This window comes from Hylaeus anthracinus, unplaced genomic scaffold (assembly GCF_026225885.1).
Source record: "Hylaeus anthracinus isolate JK02 unplaced genomic scaffold, UHH_iyHylAnth1.0_haploid 11997, whole genome shotgun sequence".
NCBI lineage: Eukaryota > Metazoa > Arthropoda > Insecta > Hymenoptera > Colletidae > Hylaeus > Hylaeus anthracinus.
In genome coordinates this window covers 1,587,368-1,604,596 of record NW_026534344.1, presented here as the reverse complement: position 1 = coordinate 1,604,596, position 17,229 = coordinate 1,587,368, and the positions used below count along the sequence as shown (strand labels likewise).

General features: G+C 42.1%; 3 protein-coding genes across 4 annotated transcripts in view; 2 read left to right on the top strand and 1 right to left on the bottom strand.

Annotated features, from left to right (window-relative positions):
* The first annotated feature begins 308 nt into the window (after positions 1–308).
* On the top strand, positions 309–10,258 carry LOC128889785 (protein artichoke). Its single transcript, XM_054147757.1, has 7 exons — positions 309–1,566; positions 4,243–4,850; positions 4,965–5,138; positions 5,559–5,677; positions 5,798–5,944; positions 6,487–7,691; positions 7,779–10,258. The coding sequence occupies exons 1-7, from the start codon at positions 1,556–1,558 to the stop codon at positions 9,643–9,645; spliced, it is 4,131 nt and encodes a 1,376-aa protein (XP_054003732.1). The 5' UTR covers positions 309–1,555; the 3' UTR covers positions 9,646–10,258.
* Positions 10,259–10,476: 218 nt separating this feature from the next.
* On the top strand, positions 10,477–12,703 carry LOC128889801 (alcohol dehydrogenase class-3). The gene is made up of 7 exons (XM_054147789.1): positions 10,477–10,807; positions 11,016–11,259; positions 11,337–11,557; positions 11,646–11,862; positions 11,948–12,078; positions 12,191–12,465; positions 12,550–12,703. Exons 1-7 carry the CDS (start codon positions 10,787–10,789, stop codon positions 12,572–12,574), a joined length of 1,134 nt encoding a protein of 377 aa, XP_054003764.1. The 5' UTR covers positions 10,477–10,786; the 3' UTR covers positions 12,575–12,703.
* Positions 12,704–12,751: 48 nt separating this feature from the next.
* LOC128889797 (proteoglycan Cow) overlaps positions 12,752–17,229 on the bottom strand; it is a 31,453-nt gene continuing 26,975 nt past the window's right edge. For both annotated transcript variants that reach the window (XM_054147786.1, XM_054147785.1), the window contains 2 exons: positions 16,532–16,758; positions 12,752–16,379 (listed from right to left, as the gene is read on the bottom strand). In XM_054147786.1, coding sequence (XP_054003761.1) covers positions 16,240–16,379; positions 16,532–16,758 — 367 coding nt within the window. In that variant the 3' untranslated portion in view covers positions 12,752–16,239. The remainder of the gene's footprint in view (positions 16,380–16,531; positions 16,759–17,229) is intronic.

The following is a 17,229-nucleotide window of genomic DNA, read 5'->3' as shown; positions in this document are numbered from 1 at the left end:
ACTCGAAGCGCGAATAGAATTTAATTAATTTTCACGGTTGCCTTCGACTGCAGCGTCGAACGAAAGTAACGCGATATAAGTAATAGAAAGTACGATGCCGATTGTGAATCGGTACCGTAGTCACGAAACAGCTTAACCATACCGGTCTGTAGTAAATTTACATTATAAAAATTCCATCGTCCTTTATTCTTTCACAATTCTATCAATAAGGACAACGAATTTAATCAAAGAAAGAATAAATCGAAAGTGTTCTATCCTATACTTTCTTTCATTTCTTACTCGAAATAATTTTTGTTTAATACTTGCCCGTAGCAACGATTATCATATAGTCTATTTGCAAATCGATCGAGTAATTATACAACAGATCCTGGTGGAGGATCGAAGGGACGGATATAGCGAGTAGCATGGTAATGGTGCGAGCAACAAACTCGCTGGTACGAAGCATTCCGCGCAATGGCAGTGAAAGGTTGCCCGACAAACGTTTCTACGTCCATCCGTTCCCATCTCGCGTTCTTTTCCCAGACTGCGTGTACCAAATGTATACACGTATATGCATGTAGACAGACACGCACGCGAGGTAATGCACGTGACACGCACCGATGCAGGTATGTATATTTCATGTCGTTGCGCTGCGATGCCTCCCCTATTCGCAATGGCGCGTTATACAATCATGTGGCCTAAGAGAAGATACAACCAGGGGAGCATATCTTAATAGAAAAATAGAGTGCTCTCCCAAATCGAAAGACATCGATGAATCCACGAAATTTCCAACTGTTGATTCTTTGCAGTCTATGTAGACTTCCTGGCTTCGGTACAGTTTTGTCGAGTTTCGCTCGAGTTAGGAGATTCGCTAGCAAAGGGTTAAATTTCTGGCTGAAACGATAGCGTGTATGATAGTGTTTAATGAATTTCCAAAAATAATTGAAATACAACGATTTGGATAGTAAGGTGGACACCACGTAGCTTGTGCTAATAATTTTGCGACTCGCTGTAGGTAAACTCGCGCGAACACCGTTATATCGGAGCCGCGGATCCCGCGGAGAAGGGCAATACGGTATACGTTGGTCTCTCCCGAGTGCCCCCTCCTTTCCCGTTCATTACAATTTTTCATTGCTACGGTACGGTTGCCCCGTCAGTTTACGAATGTCGAGGCGTGTTCCTTTCGTTTCGTTTCGTTTCGTCGCGCTGCTGTTCGCCGAGAAAACTGTGCGGTGCTTCCCTCGATTCACCTGGCAAATAAGCCGCGGTCGCGTTAACGTCATACTTTGGGGAGAGAACCTTTGAGGAAGAGAACGTTTAACATATTTATGCTGTACACGATTGTGCAGTCTGTTGATCTTTTCTGTAAATAAAAAGATAGAGGGGAAAAAGGGGGACGAGTGTTCACCGGGTCGTCGACGGGGCTACCAAGGAATTTCCGTTTGACTCGAGGTGCAGGAAAGGGAACGTTACGATGAAGACAAGTTCTTAGTGGTCCAGAGTGAAGAAACGATCCAGAAGGTGATGCTGAACGCAGGCGAACGATAATAAAACCGTGTCGCGCGGAGCTGCTAACATGATAACAGTGTAAGTTGCCCTGTGCAGTGTTTTCGGTGTTTGTAACTGAGCGAAACAAAAATTCAGATCCATCTCGATGATGTTTCCGATGATGACTGCTTAGTGTTTCACTGAATGCTCTCCGGGAGATTGCTCCTTTAACACTAGGTTTATTTTATGTCAGATTTCTTGTAAGTGTTTCTGCAAAACATTATGAAGTTTCGAATGGATTAAGCTGATCGCGTTCTGTAAACCCAGTGTTAATGAGCGCGGATCTATGGATCGAGTACACGGTAGCAATGGCTACTTAATCCATTAAGGGTATGCGTAACACGTAGGCGATACCTTGAATCGTTGCAAGATATCTGCGAAAATGTTTCATAGTTCGGAGAGAATAGTGCATCCGAGGTCATTGCTCTTTCAGCTTTGCTGTTTATCTTGTTTTTATGATTCAACTAATCGAGTACCTTAAGTACGCGAACTTCGCTTCGAATGAAAAATAGAAATTGCATATTTATACACAGAAATAAAAAGAAACGAATCCTTTGGTCGCTCACCTTGGAGCAGACGACGTCGAGTTGTCCGCGGAAGGACAACTGCTTCGAAATTAGTTTCTTTTTATCCTTCGGATTAACTTCACCACCATTTCCAAATCTCTGCAGAAACACTATAAAGAATTCAAGATTGATCGTCACGTGTACAGTGTTCAATCGAGCGTTTCTTTGTTGTTCTGTGCCATAAAAGTTAGATCGATCTAATGTTCAACTATTCAGAAGGAACGGTGCAAACATGGGAGGGCATTGCTCTCTTAACGAGCGCTGTTCTATGATACTGGTTAGTAGTAATGGCACGAGGATCATCGAAGGAATACGTAATGTAAGCGACACCTCGTCATCGTTGTTCCTGCAGAGATATTGCAAGGAATTCAAGGTTGATCGTCGAGTTACTTTCTAATCTTCGAATCTACGGTTCAAATCACTCGATAATCGCATAGCCAGGACCATGATTATTAATTGCTCATAGCTAGGAGGTAGCCTGGTAGTTTCCTGTGATATTCCAGCAGAGCCAAGACTACGATAAACATATTTCTTAAATTAATTGCTTAAATATCCTAGAATGACCGACAATGATTCATCGAATTGTAAAAGAATCCTAATTTCAAAACATCATTCTCGTCTCTGTTGGCGCTTCCATTACTCTCCGATGAAATGCGAAGGTCGTGGTTTCTTCTCGATTTCCTTCTTTCGTTCGTTACTCTTTTCTTCTCAAGTAGAAGTGATAGCCTCCACGGGACGTCACGACACGGTTTCCTCGTGAATCTGTGTCGCGCGCCTAAACTCCAACATGCATCACTTAAGGCATCACTTAAAAGAACAGAGACCAGATTAGAACTAGATTCTTATACACAGACTATAATTCGAACTCTATCTGAAACGTGCTCTTCTCAATTTCTTAATTATTCAACCAAGCGATGATAGCATCTACTAGTGACCGGTGAACCGTGCAACGAGCTCAGTGATTGCTGCTCGATGAATCATAAGCACAGGTAGTTGCAAAGATCCAAGATACGCGCCAATATCGATCTATTCGACTCCCGAAAGAGTCGTTACATCCAAGTCTCACAAGGGGACATCACGTTTATGCAGTCCTGAGAGTTAACATTGACTATCAAGCGTCAACCATGCATATGCATGACGAGTTCTCGGCTAGAAGCGAAAATTAACGCGGGAATGGCTCGCTCTGTCGAGAAATCCCGTTCTCTTGGAGAAAAAGAAGGGAACGTAGTGGTTTAGGCATTCGCGACAAACAGGTTTCACTGTGCGTATCTGTACGGACGAAATCACCGTTACACGAAGGTATCCGCGTTTCGAGATGCGGGTTGTGCCCTGAACACGCCTCTGCGCGTTGCGTTAACGCGGAAGAAAATTGAAAGCGCCCGCAGTCCTCGACGTTAGGAACGTCTTCTACATAGCGACTGTCGCCGTCTCTCATACACCTGGCTTGACCTTGCAACGTGTCTTCAGAACTGCATATTTTCTTTCAAGCGACGCCTTTTCAATTTTTAATAGACAGTGCTTTTCACTGAAAAAAAAAAAATTCATTCTGAAAGTAGTCGGTCAATAAGTTAATAGAAACAGGTTTTGGTATCCCAATAATTTCACATGGATTACAAGTGAATTTTCTACTTGTGTTTAATAAGGACATGGGCTAAATATAGCTTGTACTTTCTCTTTAAAAAATTCCTGAATATGACCCATTTTTCGATACGTTAAAGTGAAGAAACATCTTATATACCTTCTAGTGTAAGCCAGCGTCTCTTAAACTGGGATCCTCGATCTCTCAGGCGAGACAAAAGCGTATTATATCGAGGAACGATGTTTCCCGTAATATCTTATTCATACTAGCGCATCCGCAGTCGTTGACGTAACTTCGCGTCAACTTTATATCTATCGCTGACTATCCCTGACATAACTTCACGTCATTTTTTATTCATACCAAGGAAAATGGGTTTCTAATTATAGCAGCTTTCTAACAGTAAATTCTAACAGTAAACAAATCTCAAGTTTATGAAACTAATAGGCGATTATGTAGGCTTCAGTTGTCTCAAAACAAACTTTGATACTCGTAAAAAAACATTCGCAAGTTATTCATGTGACGATCAACGTGTTAAACGAGTGAATAATAAGCGAACAATGTCGTTTCCAGGTGGTTGTTATCGTCGATACTCTTGCTTTCGAGCGTCCACTCGTCGAAGCAGGCATGGGTGCCCTGCGTGGAGTTGAGACGGAACCTGCAGGCCCCCTGCAAGTGCTCCGTTTCCACGGAATACGTTCGTTCGTTAGAAATGAACTGCGACAGAGTGATCTTCACACGAGACACGGTGGAGAGCCTGCGCGGACAGCCTATCGTTTCCGTTAGCCAAAGAAATAGTGGATACCAAACTCTTCCCGAGGACCTGCTCGACTCTGGCCTGAATCTGAGGAAGCTTGACCTGTCAGGCAACTCAATATACAAACTGATGAATCGTCTATTAGCAGCGCAGCCCAAACTGGAGGAACTGAGACTCGCTGACAATCTTCTTGGCGACAGCCTGAACCCTATATTCTCCAGCAATGAGTTCCACGGTATGAGGGAGCTGAGGCTCCTAGATCTGAGCAGGAATGGCTTGAGGAGCATCGAGGAAGGTATTTTCAAGGGCTGCGAGAGTCTCGAGCAACTGTACTTGGATGGGAACGATCTAACGGCTGTGCCAACAGCGTCGCTGAAGGGGCCCAAGTCCATCAGGGTCCTCTCGCTGTCTGGAAACAATATTGGTACGTGGTTCTTTGGAGCTCTTGGTTTACTAAGAGAGCAAGATTTGATGAATAGAATTAAAGGATACCCTGTTTCTTAAAAATAAGGAATTAAGGTCACGTCTTTTCCTGCAGAATCGTTGCCACGAGCTGCCTTCTCGATGGTTGGCGACTCGTTGCTGCGATTGGACCTCAGCGAGAACGAACTGTCCCACATGGAAGATGGAGCTCTTTCTGGGCTTGAAAGGTTGCTCCTTCTGAATCTATCTCGCAACGATCTTGGTCGATTCAACAGCGATGCTTTCAAAGGTGCGTACAACTATATGAATCTCCTTACTTCTTCTTTTCTGAGCCAAAGGTTCAACTCACTGTATGAAAATAATTCGTTTTTAAAACCTCCGATTGCCAAATCTGAATTTCATCCAAGAGCAATGTCTCCAGCTCTACGCGACCTGGTTGGACGAGACCAATTCGCACATTACCGAGTTCCACTTTTGACTATTTTCCCAGCCACCTTACGAGGAACAACGAACGAAACGCAATCGTTGTTCTCACGAGTTTAGTTGCGTATGTAGCTCCTACTTTCCCGTGGTATATTCCAGAGTTGAGCTAACTTCCTTTATAGCTATCCTTTATTATAATACTGACATGATTAATCAAGATATCGAACCTTTGGTGCGAACCGTTAACCATAAATGAAACAATTGACACCTAATCGACATTTTCCAGGTGCTTACAACCTACTGCAGTTGGATCTCTCTGCAAACTTTCTCCAAGAATTTCCCAGCGACGCGCTGAGGCTCTTGACGGACCTCAAGTTCCTCAACATGTCCAACAATTTGATTACGGTAAGCAATGACGTAGATCTACATTCATTCTTTGATTGGAAAGTCTTTCTTCGCTTGGAAAGAAGCTTTATGTACGGTGGTTCATAAGAATTTCTTCTGACCTTCTCGTTATTGTTTCAGGACATCGACCAGGCGCACCTGTCGGGTCTGAAGGAGCTACAGGTGTTGGATCTCAGTCGCAACAACATTGGTAGGCTCGGGGTCAACACGTTTTCTGGTTTGGCTGCACTGACTAGGCTCGATTTGAGTTTGAACGCCTTACGTACGGTATATAGAATATTAATATTTCTATCTAGATTATATATTCTTATCCAGATCATTAATGTTCCTATCATCTATATCTATATCTATATCTTATATTCAGACATCTTCAAAGCTTCCTCATCTTTGCTCCTTTGAGTGAAAGCATGCAATATTGCACCGTTTTCCATTAACTCTGAAAAATTGTCAATGTTCTCCAAGATTGTCACCAAGACCGCACAAATAATATTAAGTTATCGAATCATTGTACCAAATCACTGAGCACACCACTAACTTCTCATTTCTCACTATCTCCAATTTTTTATCTCAACCTGGAAATGTTTCAACGCTGGTTACATCAAGAAAACGAAAGTTGCAGTAGTTAACACTTTTTGTTTGCCTGGTAGTTACTTGGAGAAAGCGTTTAGAAAGCAGGTAACATTTCATGTTTTGCAGAACGAATTGTGATAAATAATCAAGTCTCCATTGCGTAATAAATTGCAGTATACCAAGTACGAATAATATATCTCGCTGATCTGTCTCCAATGTTCCTGGTATCGATTTTGCAGATCGAAGAGTCGTCGTTCGAGGGCTTGACCAGGCTGAAATGGCTCTCCCTGCAGGACAACAACATCCTCCTGGTGCCGGCAACTGCTCTGACCAGACTACCATCTCTGACCCATCTCCACGTGGAATTCAATCGTATAGCAGCGCTATCGACTGAACTGATAAAAGCAACTGCATCGAGGCTGGTCACTCTAGCACTAACACGAAATTTAGTCCGCGAGATACCTCCTGGATCGTTCCACGACTTTGAGAATCTAATCAGCATCGAACTATCGGGCAACATGCTCTCAACGATCTCCCCGACTACATTCGCTGGACTAGAAAACACCTTAGCAAACTTGGATGTCTCTCGCAATAGATTGACGTCCATTGGCGAACTTCCGTTACGAAACTTGGTCTCTTTCGATTTATCGAATAACCAGCTGACAAAAGTCCCTCCAGAGACCTTCGAGCGTCTACAACGACTGAGATATTTGAATTTGAGCTCGAATCCTCTGTACGGAGGCTTTCCACCAGTCTTTCCATCTTCAATTGTTAATCTGGACGTGTCGCGTACAGATCTGAGGATACTACCAGCGATCTTACTAGCCAACCTCGAGTCGTTGGAAAGGATATCGGTAGCTGGGAATAAATTGGAAAGGATCGATGAGGGAACGTTTCGAGGACTCACAAATCTGACGAAGATAGACTTGTCAGGAAATCAGCTGGTTAGTATCGATAACGGAGCGTTCGCGGGTTTGATAAGCCTCTACGAGCTGAATCTTCGTAGTAACAAATTGATTTCCTTCGGTGGAGAACATTTTGACACAGGAACTGGTTTGGAAGTCCTCGACTTGTCCAGCAATCGAATCGATAGATTGTCCCCCACTGCTTTCGCGATACACCCAAGATTGAGGATCCTAGATCTTTCGGACAACAGATTCCACCACTTTCCAGGCGACTACGCCAGGTCCCTGCAGTTCTTGGAGCACTTAGATTTGTCGCGAAACGCATTGAAACGGGTTGGAGAGTTTGGGTTCTCGCGAATAGCGCGACTGAGAGTTCTGAATCTCGCTGGGAACGAGATCGAGTCGGTGGACGAGTTGGCGTTCCACAATTCTACACAGCTGCAGCTGCTAGATTTATCAGACAACGATGTCGAATCCCTCAGCGAAAGAACTATGGAGGGCTTGCTGCGTCTCGAGCATCTGAATCTTCGCAACAACAGGTTTGTTGTCTCCTCCTCTCAATTAGGCTTGGGATTAACAATACATCGAGATGTTGACACTAATAACTTTAATTCCTTTTTCAACAGATTATCTTCCCTGCCAGAAACGATCTTCGACACCAGCAGAGTTCGTTCAGTAGAAAGCGTGGATCTTTCAGGAAACCGCTTCGACGAGATACCTATAAGAACCCTTCAAAGGCAATCAGCCTATCTGTCGCGTTTAAACCTAGCACGTAATCGACTGGTCGAGGTCTTTACCCAGGACGTGGCCAACAATGTGAAAGATTTGGACCTCTCTGACAATCCCCTGAGCGAGAACGCTGTGAAGGGAATACTTGGCGAGGCAAAGATCCTGCGATCGTTAAACCTCGCCAATACTGGGACGAGTACTCTCACCAGATTGGAAACACCCTTTTTGAAGCGATTGAATCTCTCAGGGAACGGTATAAGCGACGTGGAGCCCAAGGCACTCGAGCGTACGACCATGCTGGAGAGCCTGGACGTCTCCAAGAATCGATTAACCGATTTAACAAGTGTGATCACTGCGTTGAAGGATTTGCCAGTCCTCAGGTGGCTGGACGTGTCAGGGAACGACGCCAGCACTATCAACGAAACCACCTTCGAAGGACTGACCGCTCTACGCTCCCTCAAGATGTCGGATCTCCCTAACTGTGCTCGAATCGAAAGGACAGCTTTCAAACCATTGGCGAATCTACGTTCATTATCCGCATACAACTATCCTAAGCTAGGCTACTTTGACGTACAAGGGATCCTCAAAGGAATGACTCGATTGGAGTCGTTGGACGTGGAAATCAAAGACTCGTCTGTGAGCAACGAGCAACTGTCGATACGCGCTCATCCTCGTCTACGAGAATTAATACTGCGCGGTGAGAGATTAAGGAACGTCCTCTCCAGCTCATTGGTCGGTGTTCGCGGACGTAAACTGACCATAGGTCTCAAGAACACTTCCGTAGACGCTATACCAGCCGCCCTCTTTTTCCCAGTTCCTCGATCCACTGAACTAGAGCTGGATGTCTCAGGAAGCAAGTTCACAGCTCTATCTTCCCAATTTCTCGCCGCCCTGGACGAGCGTGGGGGCACAGTGAAGATCAAGGGTCTCGATAAGAACCCTATCAACTGCAGCTGCGACGCCAGGCCCCTCTGGAAGTGGCTGAGAACCATGAAGAACGTCGATGATAACAATTCCTCGAATCGCGTGCTCTGCGTCGCTCCTCCTCATTTAACAGGCTTTGTTTTGACTAACCTCGAAGAAGACAAACTATCCTGCGAGTTCACAGCTGCTACTCCAGGTACCAGACATAGAACTACCCTAGCTGATACTACTGTCGCCTCGAAGAAATCGACAGTCCCTGCTCCAGAGCCAGAGATCATCTGGACAGTGGCGCCTGCAGTCCAGAATGACCAAAAACGAAACAAACATTATAATAATAACAATAATCATGACCACGCAGTGGATTCCACAGTAGGGACTGCTTCGGGAACCGACGATACCCTAATCATAGGTATAGTCGGTGGAGTGGTCGCTCTTACAGCTATAATAGTCATTGTAATCTGCATCTGTCGACTGAGATGGTCCAGCAGAGCAGAGGAGGCGCGAATGACTGCTGTAGCTTCCAGCATCCGCGAGGCGTCGATGATAAGACCACCCAGTGCCTACTCTGGAAAAATCAATCACGATCTTTATGTAGGATCTTATAATGGATCGACGTTGGATCGTGGAAACGGCGCTCAGTCCATTCCAACGCCTCCTGTTCAGATAATGCCTTTCGTACAACCGATGCATCTGATGCACACGCTTCTGACTCCGACGCAAATGCAGTCCCAGGCCCAGCAGCAATCGCAGCTGCAATCGCAACAATTCTACGGATATTGCGACGGATCGTCGTTGCCCGTCTACGTTGCCTGCTCCACGGATACCAAATGCGACAGATAATTTGCTCAGTGTCCATACGCACAGTGTACATACACACACATACCTCATAGTTTACACGAGTACTTTTAACGTGTTCTACCATCAGCGTGGTGTAGATACGTACTTCGGTTTAGATGTAGGGTGTCCCAAAAGTTTCTTTCGTTTCGTTAATAAGTGGTACATACAAAGTGACGCTTTGAATAGTTCACTGGACCACGTGTACGTTTTATTGATCGATCGTCTGCGCATTGTACTTATTGTAAGTGAAAAAAAAAGATAGATAAATATTTAGATAAGGGACTATGGTAATTCTAAGGAAATCATTGCATCGCTAATTACACGATGAAGCTACCTGAAACTTCTGAAATGTCTTCCTGCGTCGTCCATACTTACATTTTTCGATAAACAAATTCTAGAAGCTCTACACTCGAACGATAGAACGTCCCAGGGATAATTATTGTATGCTATCTAAGATTTGGTGCTCATTCACTTAATAATATTATATTTGTAGACTTCTATACGTGCATATGTATATGTATACACCTCGTAACCTAATCTATAGTTTTGTAAAAATATACACTTTCTGTACCCATTTCTTCATACCTTATATATAAAAAGTAGTATTTAAAGCAGTAGTAAGGCTGCTATTAATTTCCCTTCATTTCCTGGTACATTTCTCTTTACTTCCTATAATTTCCCCACGTAGCCATCTCGTAGGCGCAGAGATGCCCCTTGTATGCGGCAATCTATTCCAGTCTGGTTGTCGTTTCGATTGCTATCTCGCAGGCGCAGAGGTGCCCCTTGTATACGACAAGCTACACCACAGCTTATTTGTTGTTTCGGTTGTCACCTTATAGGCGCAGAGATCTTTCTTCTTCTTCTTCCTTCTGATCTAATTTAACAAGATTTGATGAGGTTATGTCGCTTCTGCTGCCAGTATCGCACTACGAGTTACGATCAGGGTTCACAATATCCAATTAGTTACGCGTAACAGATCACAACCTTGAACTCACGCTTTATCATAATTTAATCTCGGCACTCGTGACCGATGGTGATCGACTTTGGAGAAAAATAAGTGGCAGCTGCGTTTGCGATTTGATACCTTATACTCGTCTGAATCGTTGATTAATTACATTGTTGTTTGATATTTCCGTTATCAGAAATGTCGGACACTACTGGGAAGGTAATTATTATATAATTTATAATTTCATTATAAGTTTGTAAATATATATTAACCTTTAATACTGTTCCGTTATTTATTAAAGTGTGTAACTATATCCAATAGTTATTGCACTAAATTAATGTAACATACTGTAGCATCGAAATTGCGATGTAAAAATGTGAAGATAAACATTGTGTTTGTTGTCTTTAACTTTATACTGTTTCTGTAGATAATTAAATGCAAAGCTGCAGTGGCTTGGAAAGAAAAAGAGCCTCTATCGCTTGAAGAAATTGAAGTAGCCCCACCAAAGGCTGGTGAAGTAAGAATTAAAGTTGTTGCCATTGCTTTGTGTCATACAGATGCTTATACTTTAAGTGGATTAGACCCAGAAGGCATATTTCCATGTATTCTTGGTCACGAAGGCAGTGGTATCGTTGAAAGTGTTGGAGAAGGAGTACATGAATTTCAACCAGGTATTATTAGATTTATTAATTACAGTTAATTTGCATCTTTTCCCAACTGAAAAATCTTACGTATTATATGCCTGCAGGTGATCATGTAATCCCACTGTATATTCCTCAATGTGGCACGTGCAAATTCTGCAAGTCTCCCAAAACTAATTTGTGTAGCAAGATACGTGAAACGCAAGGGAAAGGTGTAATGCCCGATGGTACTTCTAGATTTACTTGCAAAGGTCGCGAAATTGCCCATTTCATGGGATGCTCTACTTTCTCTGAATATACAGTGGTCGCGGATATTTCTCTTGCCAAGGTATCTACATTGTACATCTTCCATATACGTATTTCATAAATTATAATTATCGTTCCCTGTTGAGATATCTGTGCGCGTATAATTCTAGATTGATCCTGTTGCACCGCTTGATAAAGTATGCTTGTTGGGCTGCGGAATTCCTACCGGGTACGGTGCTGTCCTTAACACCGCTAAAGTAGAACCTGGAAGCACGTGTGCCATATGGGGACTGGGTGCTGTCGGGTTAGCGGTTGCATTTGGTTGCAAGAAAGCTGGAGCTAAGCGTATTATTGGGATAGATCTAAATCCAAGCAAATTCGAGCAGGGTAAAATCGATTTGTACATTAATGAGAAATTTTCTTTAAAAAAAAGATCCACGTAAACTATCACTATTTATATATTTTTCTATAGCTAAAGTTTTCGGATGCAACGAGTTTATTAATCCTAAAGATCATGATAAACCAATTCAGCAAGTTTTGATTGACTTAACGGATGGTGGACTAGATTATACTTTTGAATGCGTCGGCAATGTAAACACTATGGTGAGCCTTAATCTTCTCTTAAAAAAAAAAATACTCTACGAAATTGTATACTCCTCCAAATAATAATCTGAAAAGAAACGATTAGTTGATATGAAATATATTTGATTTTTAGAGAGCTGCGTTAGAATCCTGTCACAAAGGTTGGGGTACGTCTGTTATCGTGGGTGTAGCTGCTGCAGGTCAGGAAATAAGTACTCGTCCGTTCCAGTTGGTAACAGGGCGAGTATGGAAAGGAACCGCATTTGGTGGTTGGAAATCTAAAGAAAGCGTACCCAAATTAGTACAAGAGTACATGACCAAGACTCTGATTCTTGATGAATTCATTACACACACTCTTCCATTCGATCGAATTAACGACGGATTTGACTTGTTGCACTCTGGAAAGTGGTACGTTTTTAATAAAGAAATTGATAAGCAACCAAATGCATCGGTGTTATTGCTTTGTTAAAAAATGTCGGTTTTTTTCCACAGTTTGCGGACGGTGCTTAAATTCTGAAAAAGGTTATACGGTGTTACTCCATGTCGGTTTGTGTACAATTTCTATTTCTATTTATACTTGCGGTATGATGAAATATTTTTGTAATGAATTTTTCAAATAAAAATATATCGTATGTTTTCGACGTAATTGTCTCGCCTACTTATTAGTAAAAAGGTTCGAAATAACTCCATCCCCCACCTTTCTACAACAATCTTTATTCATAAAGAATTCTTACAGCCACATGCACAATACCAATTTGATGAAATATCGATAGTAGCTCTGGAATGAAGTAAAAATTCTTTACGTTTCGACCAAGTGCATACCTTACAAAAATCATCACGTTGCCAAGATCATAGACAATCATTTTTCCATTGTATATAATTATGTATATACAATATGCAAGACGACGTTTGCGAGTTGTGTTCTTTAATCTAAGTGAACGGTATAATAATAAATTCCGTCGGAATAGAAATTGCGCACAACCTAGCGAAGAGTATGCGTGAGTTGATTTATTTACTTAATCCATCGAGGACGAGATTCGATGATCGAACGGCGCGGTGCAAAAGTTTCTACCAATTCTTATTTGTACTTTGATATTTTAAAATGATGCGGCGGCATACTATGTTGCTCCTTAAAACGCGAAATATATTATTATGTTTTCTTTCTTTTTTTTGGACAGTTTACCCATTGTGTTTTCCTATTTGATATATCGTCGATTAACAAGTGTCCACTGACGAGTACGATAAATGTTGCTGGTTGATAAGAGTAAGTACTGAAACTTGGGATATACGTCTTTCTAATTAACGATAATATGTCGGGGACATTAAACGGTCCGAAATTCGTGGAAAAATGTGTCAAAGTATGAAATAAGTTATGCTTCGAAACTTAACTTCCACGTGTTAGCTTCTTAGTTAAAGATACGTGTATAATTTGCACTGGCTATTCTTACGTAAATTGCTTTCTAATTATTACCGCATATTCACGTAATCACACCGATCATTTTTTTCTACGGATTACATTTTATACTCTATTACCTACGGTGTACCGCACACTCTTTAAGTAAAAGTCGTAAGTAAAAATGCTTAGAATTACAAGTAAACGCAGACGAATCACGACGTGCTCGTTGAATATCAAAAACGCTCCGCCCTACTCGATGCACAAAGCGAATCGAGCTCTTTTGACGTTATCTTAACGTCGAAATCGTGTCATAATTATCAAATAAGGTAAGAAAATAACTTACAACGCGTGAAACATACCCTAGGTATATCCTAAAATATGTTTCTCTGTTAGCGTAACGTGCGAAACCGTTCGTTACGATTCATGACGCGAAACAATCTCGAGTAATTTCTTTCATCGTCGTGATTGAACTGCTGCTGCTGTTGCTGTTAGTAGTTAGCGAGTATGAAATAGGTCATTTTTTTGCAAGTATATCTTACGCTAGACCTCGCAACGCAAGATGGCTATGAGAGAAAAAACTTATACTTGCCAAGAAGAAGAAGAAGAAGTGAAGAAGAAGAAGAAGAAGAAGAAGAAGAAAAAGAAGTAGAATAGTCCAGCGCGTTAAACCTAAACAAGCGTCGGGAAATGTATCCATTTGAACGTGGGGTGTTTCGTGAAATCTGGGCATAACTTTGGGGGTAAATTCTATATATATATATATGTATGAAAATAATAAAGAAAATTTCTCTAAACGCTTGTTCTATTTTCATATTGTTTCAGAGATAGTCAGTTTTTGGGTTTTTAGGAATTCTCAACTTACAAGTTGTGCCAGAGTAGTTCATTCTACTCGTATACAACCGGTGTTTTATAGTATTTCATCGAGTGAAGCTATAGACAGGAGAGTGTCTGAATCCTCGCTCGCCTGAACAAACATCTAAATCAACGAACATAGTTACATCTTTATTTGCGTTATTTAAATACGTTCAGAAACTACATACACTGTTTAATCCCTTAGGGTTACCTCCGAGGACCGTATAGAGCAAACTGATACGATTTCGTTTCGACTCTTTTTGTTTCAGTCATCCGAAAAAGGGTCCGTGTTTACCCTGTTTGCACACGTCAAAGTCAATAAACTACAAATTATCTGTAGTATGTGCAATGATATTTGTACGTACGAATCATACCGAACGAGAGAAAGTTATGCGATATATTATATATAGTATAGAGTGACACGAATCAGGAAAGTACTAAAAGCAGTCGATCCTCTACGATTGGATGTAAATTTAATTGTATTACGTACGTTTAACTGTTTTCAAGTTACATTGTAACATAACCAAAGTAATTATAACAAAGTTGCAATAATATTCGGAACTTACCTCTGAAACAATGCCTACATTTTATGAAACATTCTGCACATTCCCCCAATGGACCAGCAAATTCGTTATGCAAGGGGTTAACGGTTAAAACTATTTTCATGTGACATAATGGGTTATGCAAGCACTTTTGACCTCTACATCCAGCGGACGTGCATCTCTCTAATTATAACGGTGCGTTGATGGGATTCGCGCGTCTCTGTTGACGATCAGCCGAGTTTTCTCTCTCAGCCAGTCTTGTCTTTGTCCGTTCTATTATCGTAAGTCGTAGACAATATTATATATTTATAATGCTTAAACCTTACACTTCGAGATATCGTTAATCTAGCGCGGATTAGAAATCATAATTATATAGTGCTTTCTGTTTCTTTCAATTTTGTTTATCTTTTCATTAAACATATCGATGGAGGATGAGTTATCTTTTACTTACTGCTGCGCGTGGTTCCTGCAATTTCTTGAGAGTCTGCTCTTTTCTCTCCATCGCTCGCCCTCCTTCTCTCTTCTAATTTTTTCTATGCGCATAAATAGTGTATAATTGTATTATTTATAGAACGAGTTGTGCATGGAGGTACCTCAACGGGCACATAGGGTAAATCAACGTTTCTGTAAACAGTCGTCGGTATTTGAATTCTGTGTGATGTAGATCAAACGTATAGATCTTTTCGCAGTCTTCGCACTTAGAGTAAAATGAAACATTGCACGAAATCGCTATTGCACGAAGTAGCCCCACGGTTATTGCACAATATCGAGTTTACTTTTTTCTTGGTTGGGAGATTCTTCGATTCGATTCCTTAACCCGATGGTTTCTTAACCAGTTTGGCAATTGTCACGATTTTCGTACGTCCCGATAGTCGAACGGAAACGTCTATCATTCGTTATTTGTTTTTTTCTTCTTCTTTTTTTTTCGTTTCGAGTACGAATTACCATTGAATAGTAAGATCCGAAATAATTTGTTTTGGGCCTAATCATTCGCGAGTTGAGAAATAACCAACGTCTCCGTGTCGATCGGTACTGCTTTTTCGATCATCGAGTCAAAAAGAACGCGATCAAAGTCGTTCGACGTGCAATCACGATGCCAAATCAATCGTCATGCTTTTCGTTGCTCTTCGAAGTGATATTAGGCTTGCACACGCCGCGCCCGCCGCGCCGTGCCGGTTGTAGTCTCCGCTGCTGCCCTTATTCACCAAAGACACCTCCAATCACAACGGCGATACTCGAAACAAGCGGACAACCAGACAAGCTTTTCCGTATTCCTTCGGATCAAGGGAATAATGAAATTGTCCGATTGTTCGATATCAGGTGTTAGGGTGTTGTTCTCGGTTACTGCCAGCGCCACTGTTGCTGCTGCGTTACAGGCTCGTTCTAAAAAATCTAAAAGTCTAAAGGCTGATCGGCAGAGCCCTCGAGATCCTGTCCGGAATCTGTACCACCGTCTTCGTCGTCGTCGTCCAGGTCTACGCTATTCGACCACTTCGTACCTACTGGGTTGTTGATCGTATTCCCGATTTTATCTGAAACATTAGATAACGCGTTTGTTGGTTGTTGGAGCCAAAGGAACCCGAAAAAAAGGTTAGAGAATTAAGTAAACGATAGAGAGATATTTCGAAAATTGATTTGATCGAAAATGGTAAAAACTGTGTCGAAAGTAATAAACGACATTTACCGCAATCCGGCTTGCTACCGCGTGTTCTGGTACCAGCGTACTCCACGCCATGGGGATCGACGCACCAGCAGAGTCCAAGACTGCGATGGCACTGAGTACTTCGGTAATATCCTCGGGAGTCGCAGATGGGAGCAACTTCGGGGGATGACCTTTTACGTACGGCGGCACAAGGACCTTCGGCCTTTGAAAAGCATCCACACCACTCGGAACCGCTCACAAATATGTCTCTACAAATGTTTGTAGACGTTAACGGTTAAACTCGCATCAACGACACGCTCGACTGACAGTTGACGATAATACCTACTTCTACCGCTAAACTAAAACCTAAGAAATTTGAGAAAATTGTTCGTATAACGAAATCGGAAAACGAAAATTAATCATTTGTCACTTTCCCCATTATATGCGACGAATAATCGTCTCGAAACGCAGGTTTCGTACTCGTCTAAACTCGTATATGATTTCTAACTTGAGACAGCCAGTCTAGCTAGTCGATCGGAAGGCACGTACACGCTCGACACCTATTCCTCTCGAGTGTCGTAGCTCCAGCCACATCCCTCCCACCCCCTTCGCATCATCAACGGTATTAAGAACTGAAAAGGTTTTTGCGTTCTTCTCTCGGGTCACGTATCCGACGTGCTTAACGATTTACAGGCAAGAAAAGGAACAAGGAAAAATTTATTCGCGATTTGACAAACGAA

Coding starts and splice junctions, on each gene's coding strand:
- LOC128889801 (XM_054147789.1), top strand. CDS start 10,787: ATGTCGGACACTACTGGGAAG. Junction 11,260..11,336: donor AGTACATGAATTTCAACCAG/GTATTATTAGAT, acceptor ATATGCCTGCAG/GTGATCATGTAATCCCACTG. Junction 12,466..12,549: donor TTGTTGCACTCTGGAAAGTG/GTACGTTTTTAA, acceptor TTTTTTCCACAG/TTTGCGGACGGTGCTTAAAT.
- LOC128889785 (XM_054147757.1), top strand. Junction 4,851..4,964: donor GCTGTCTGGAAACAATATTG/GTACGTGGTTCT, acceptor CTTTTCCTGCAG/AATCGTTGCCACGAGCTGCC. Junction 7,692..7,778: donor CTGAATCTTCGCAACAACAG/GTTTGTTGTCTC, acceptor CTTTTTCAACAG/ATTATCTTCCCTGCCAGAAA.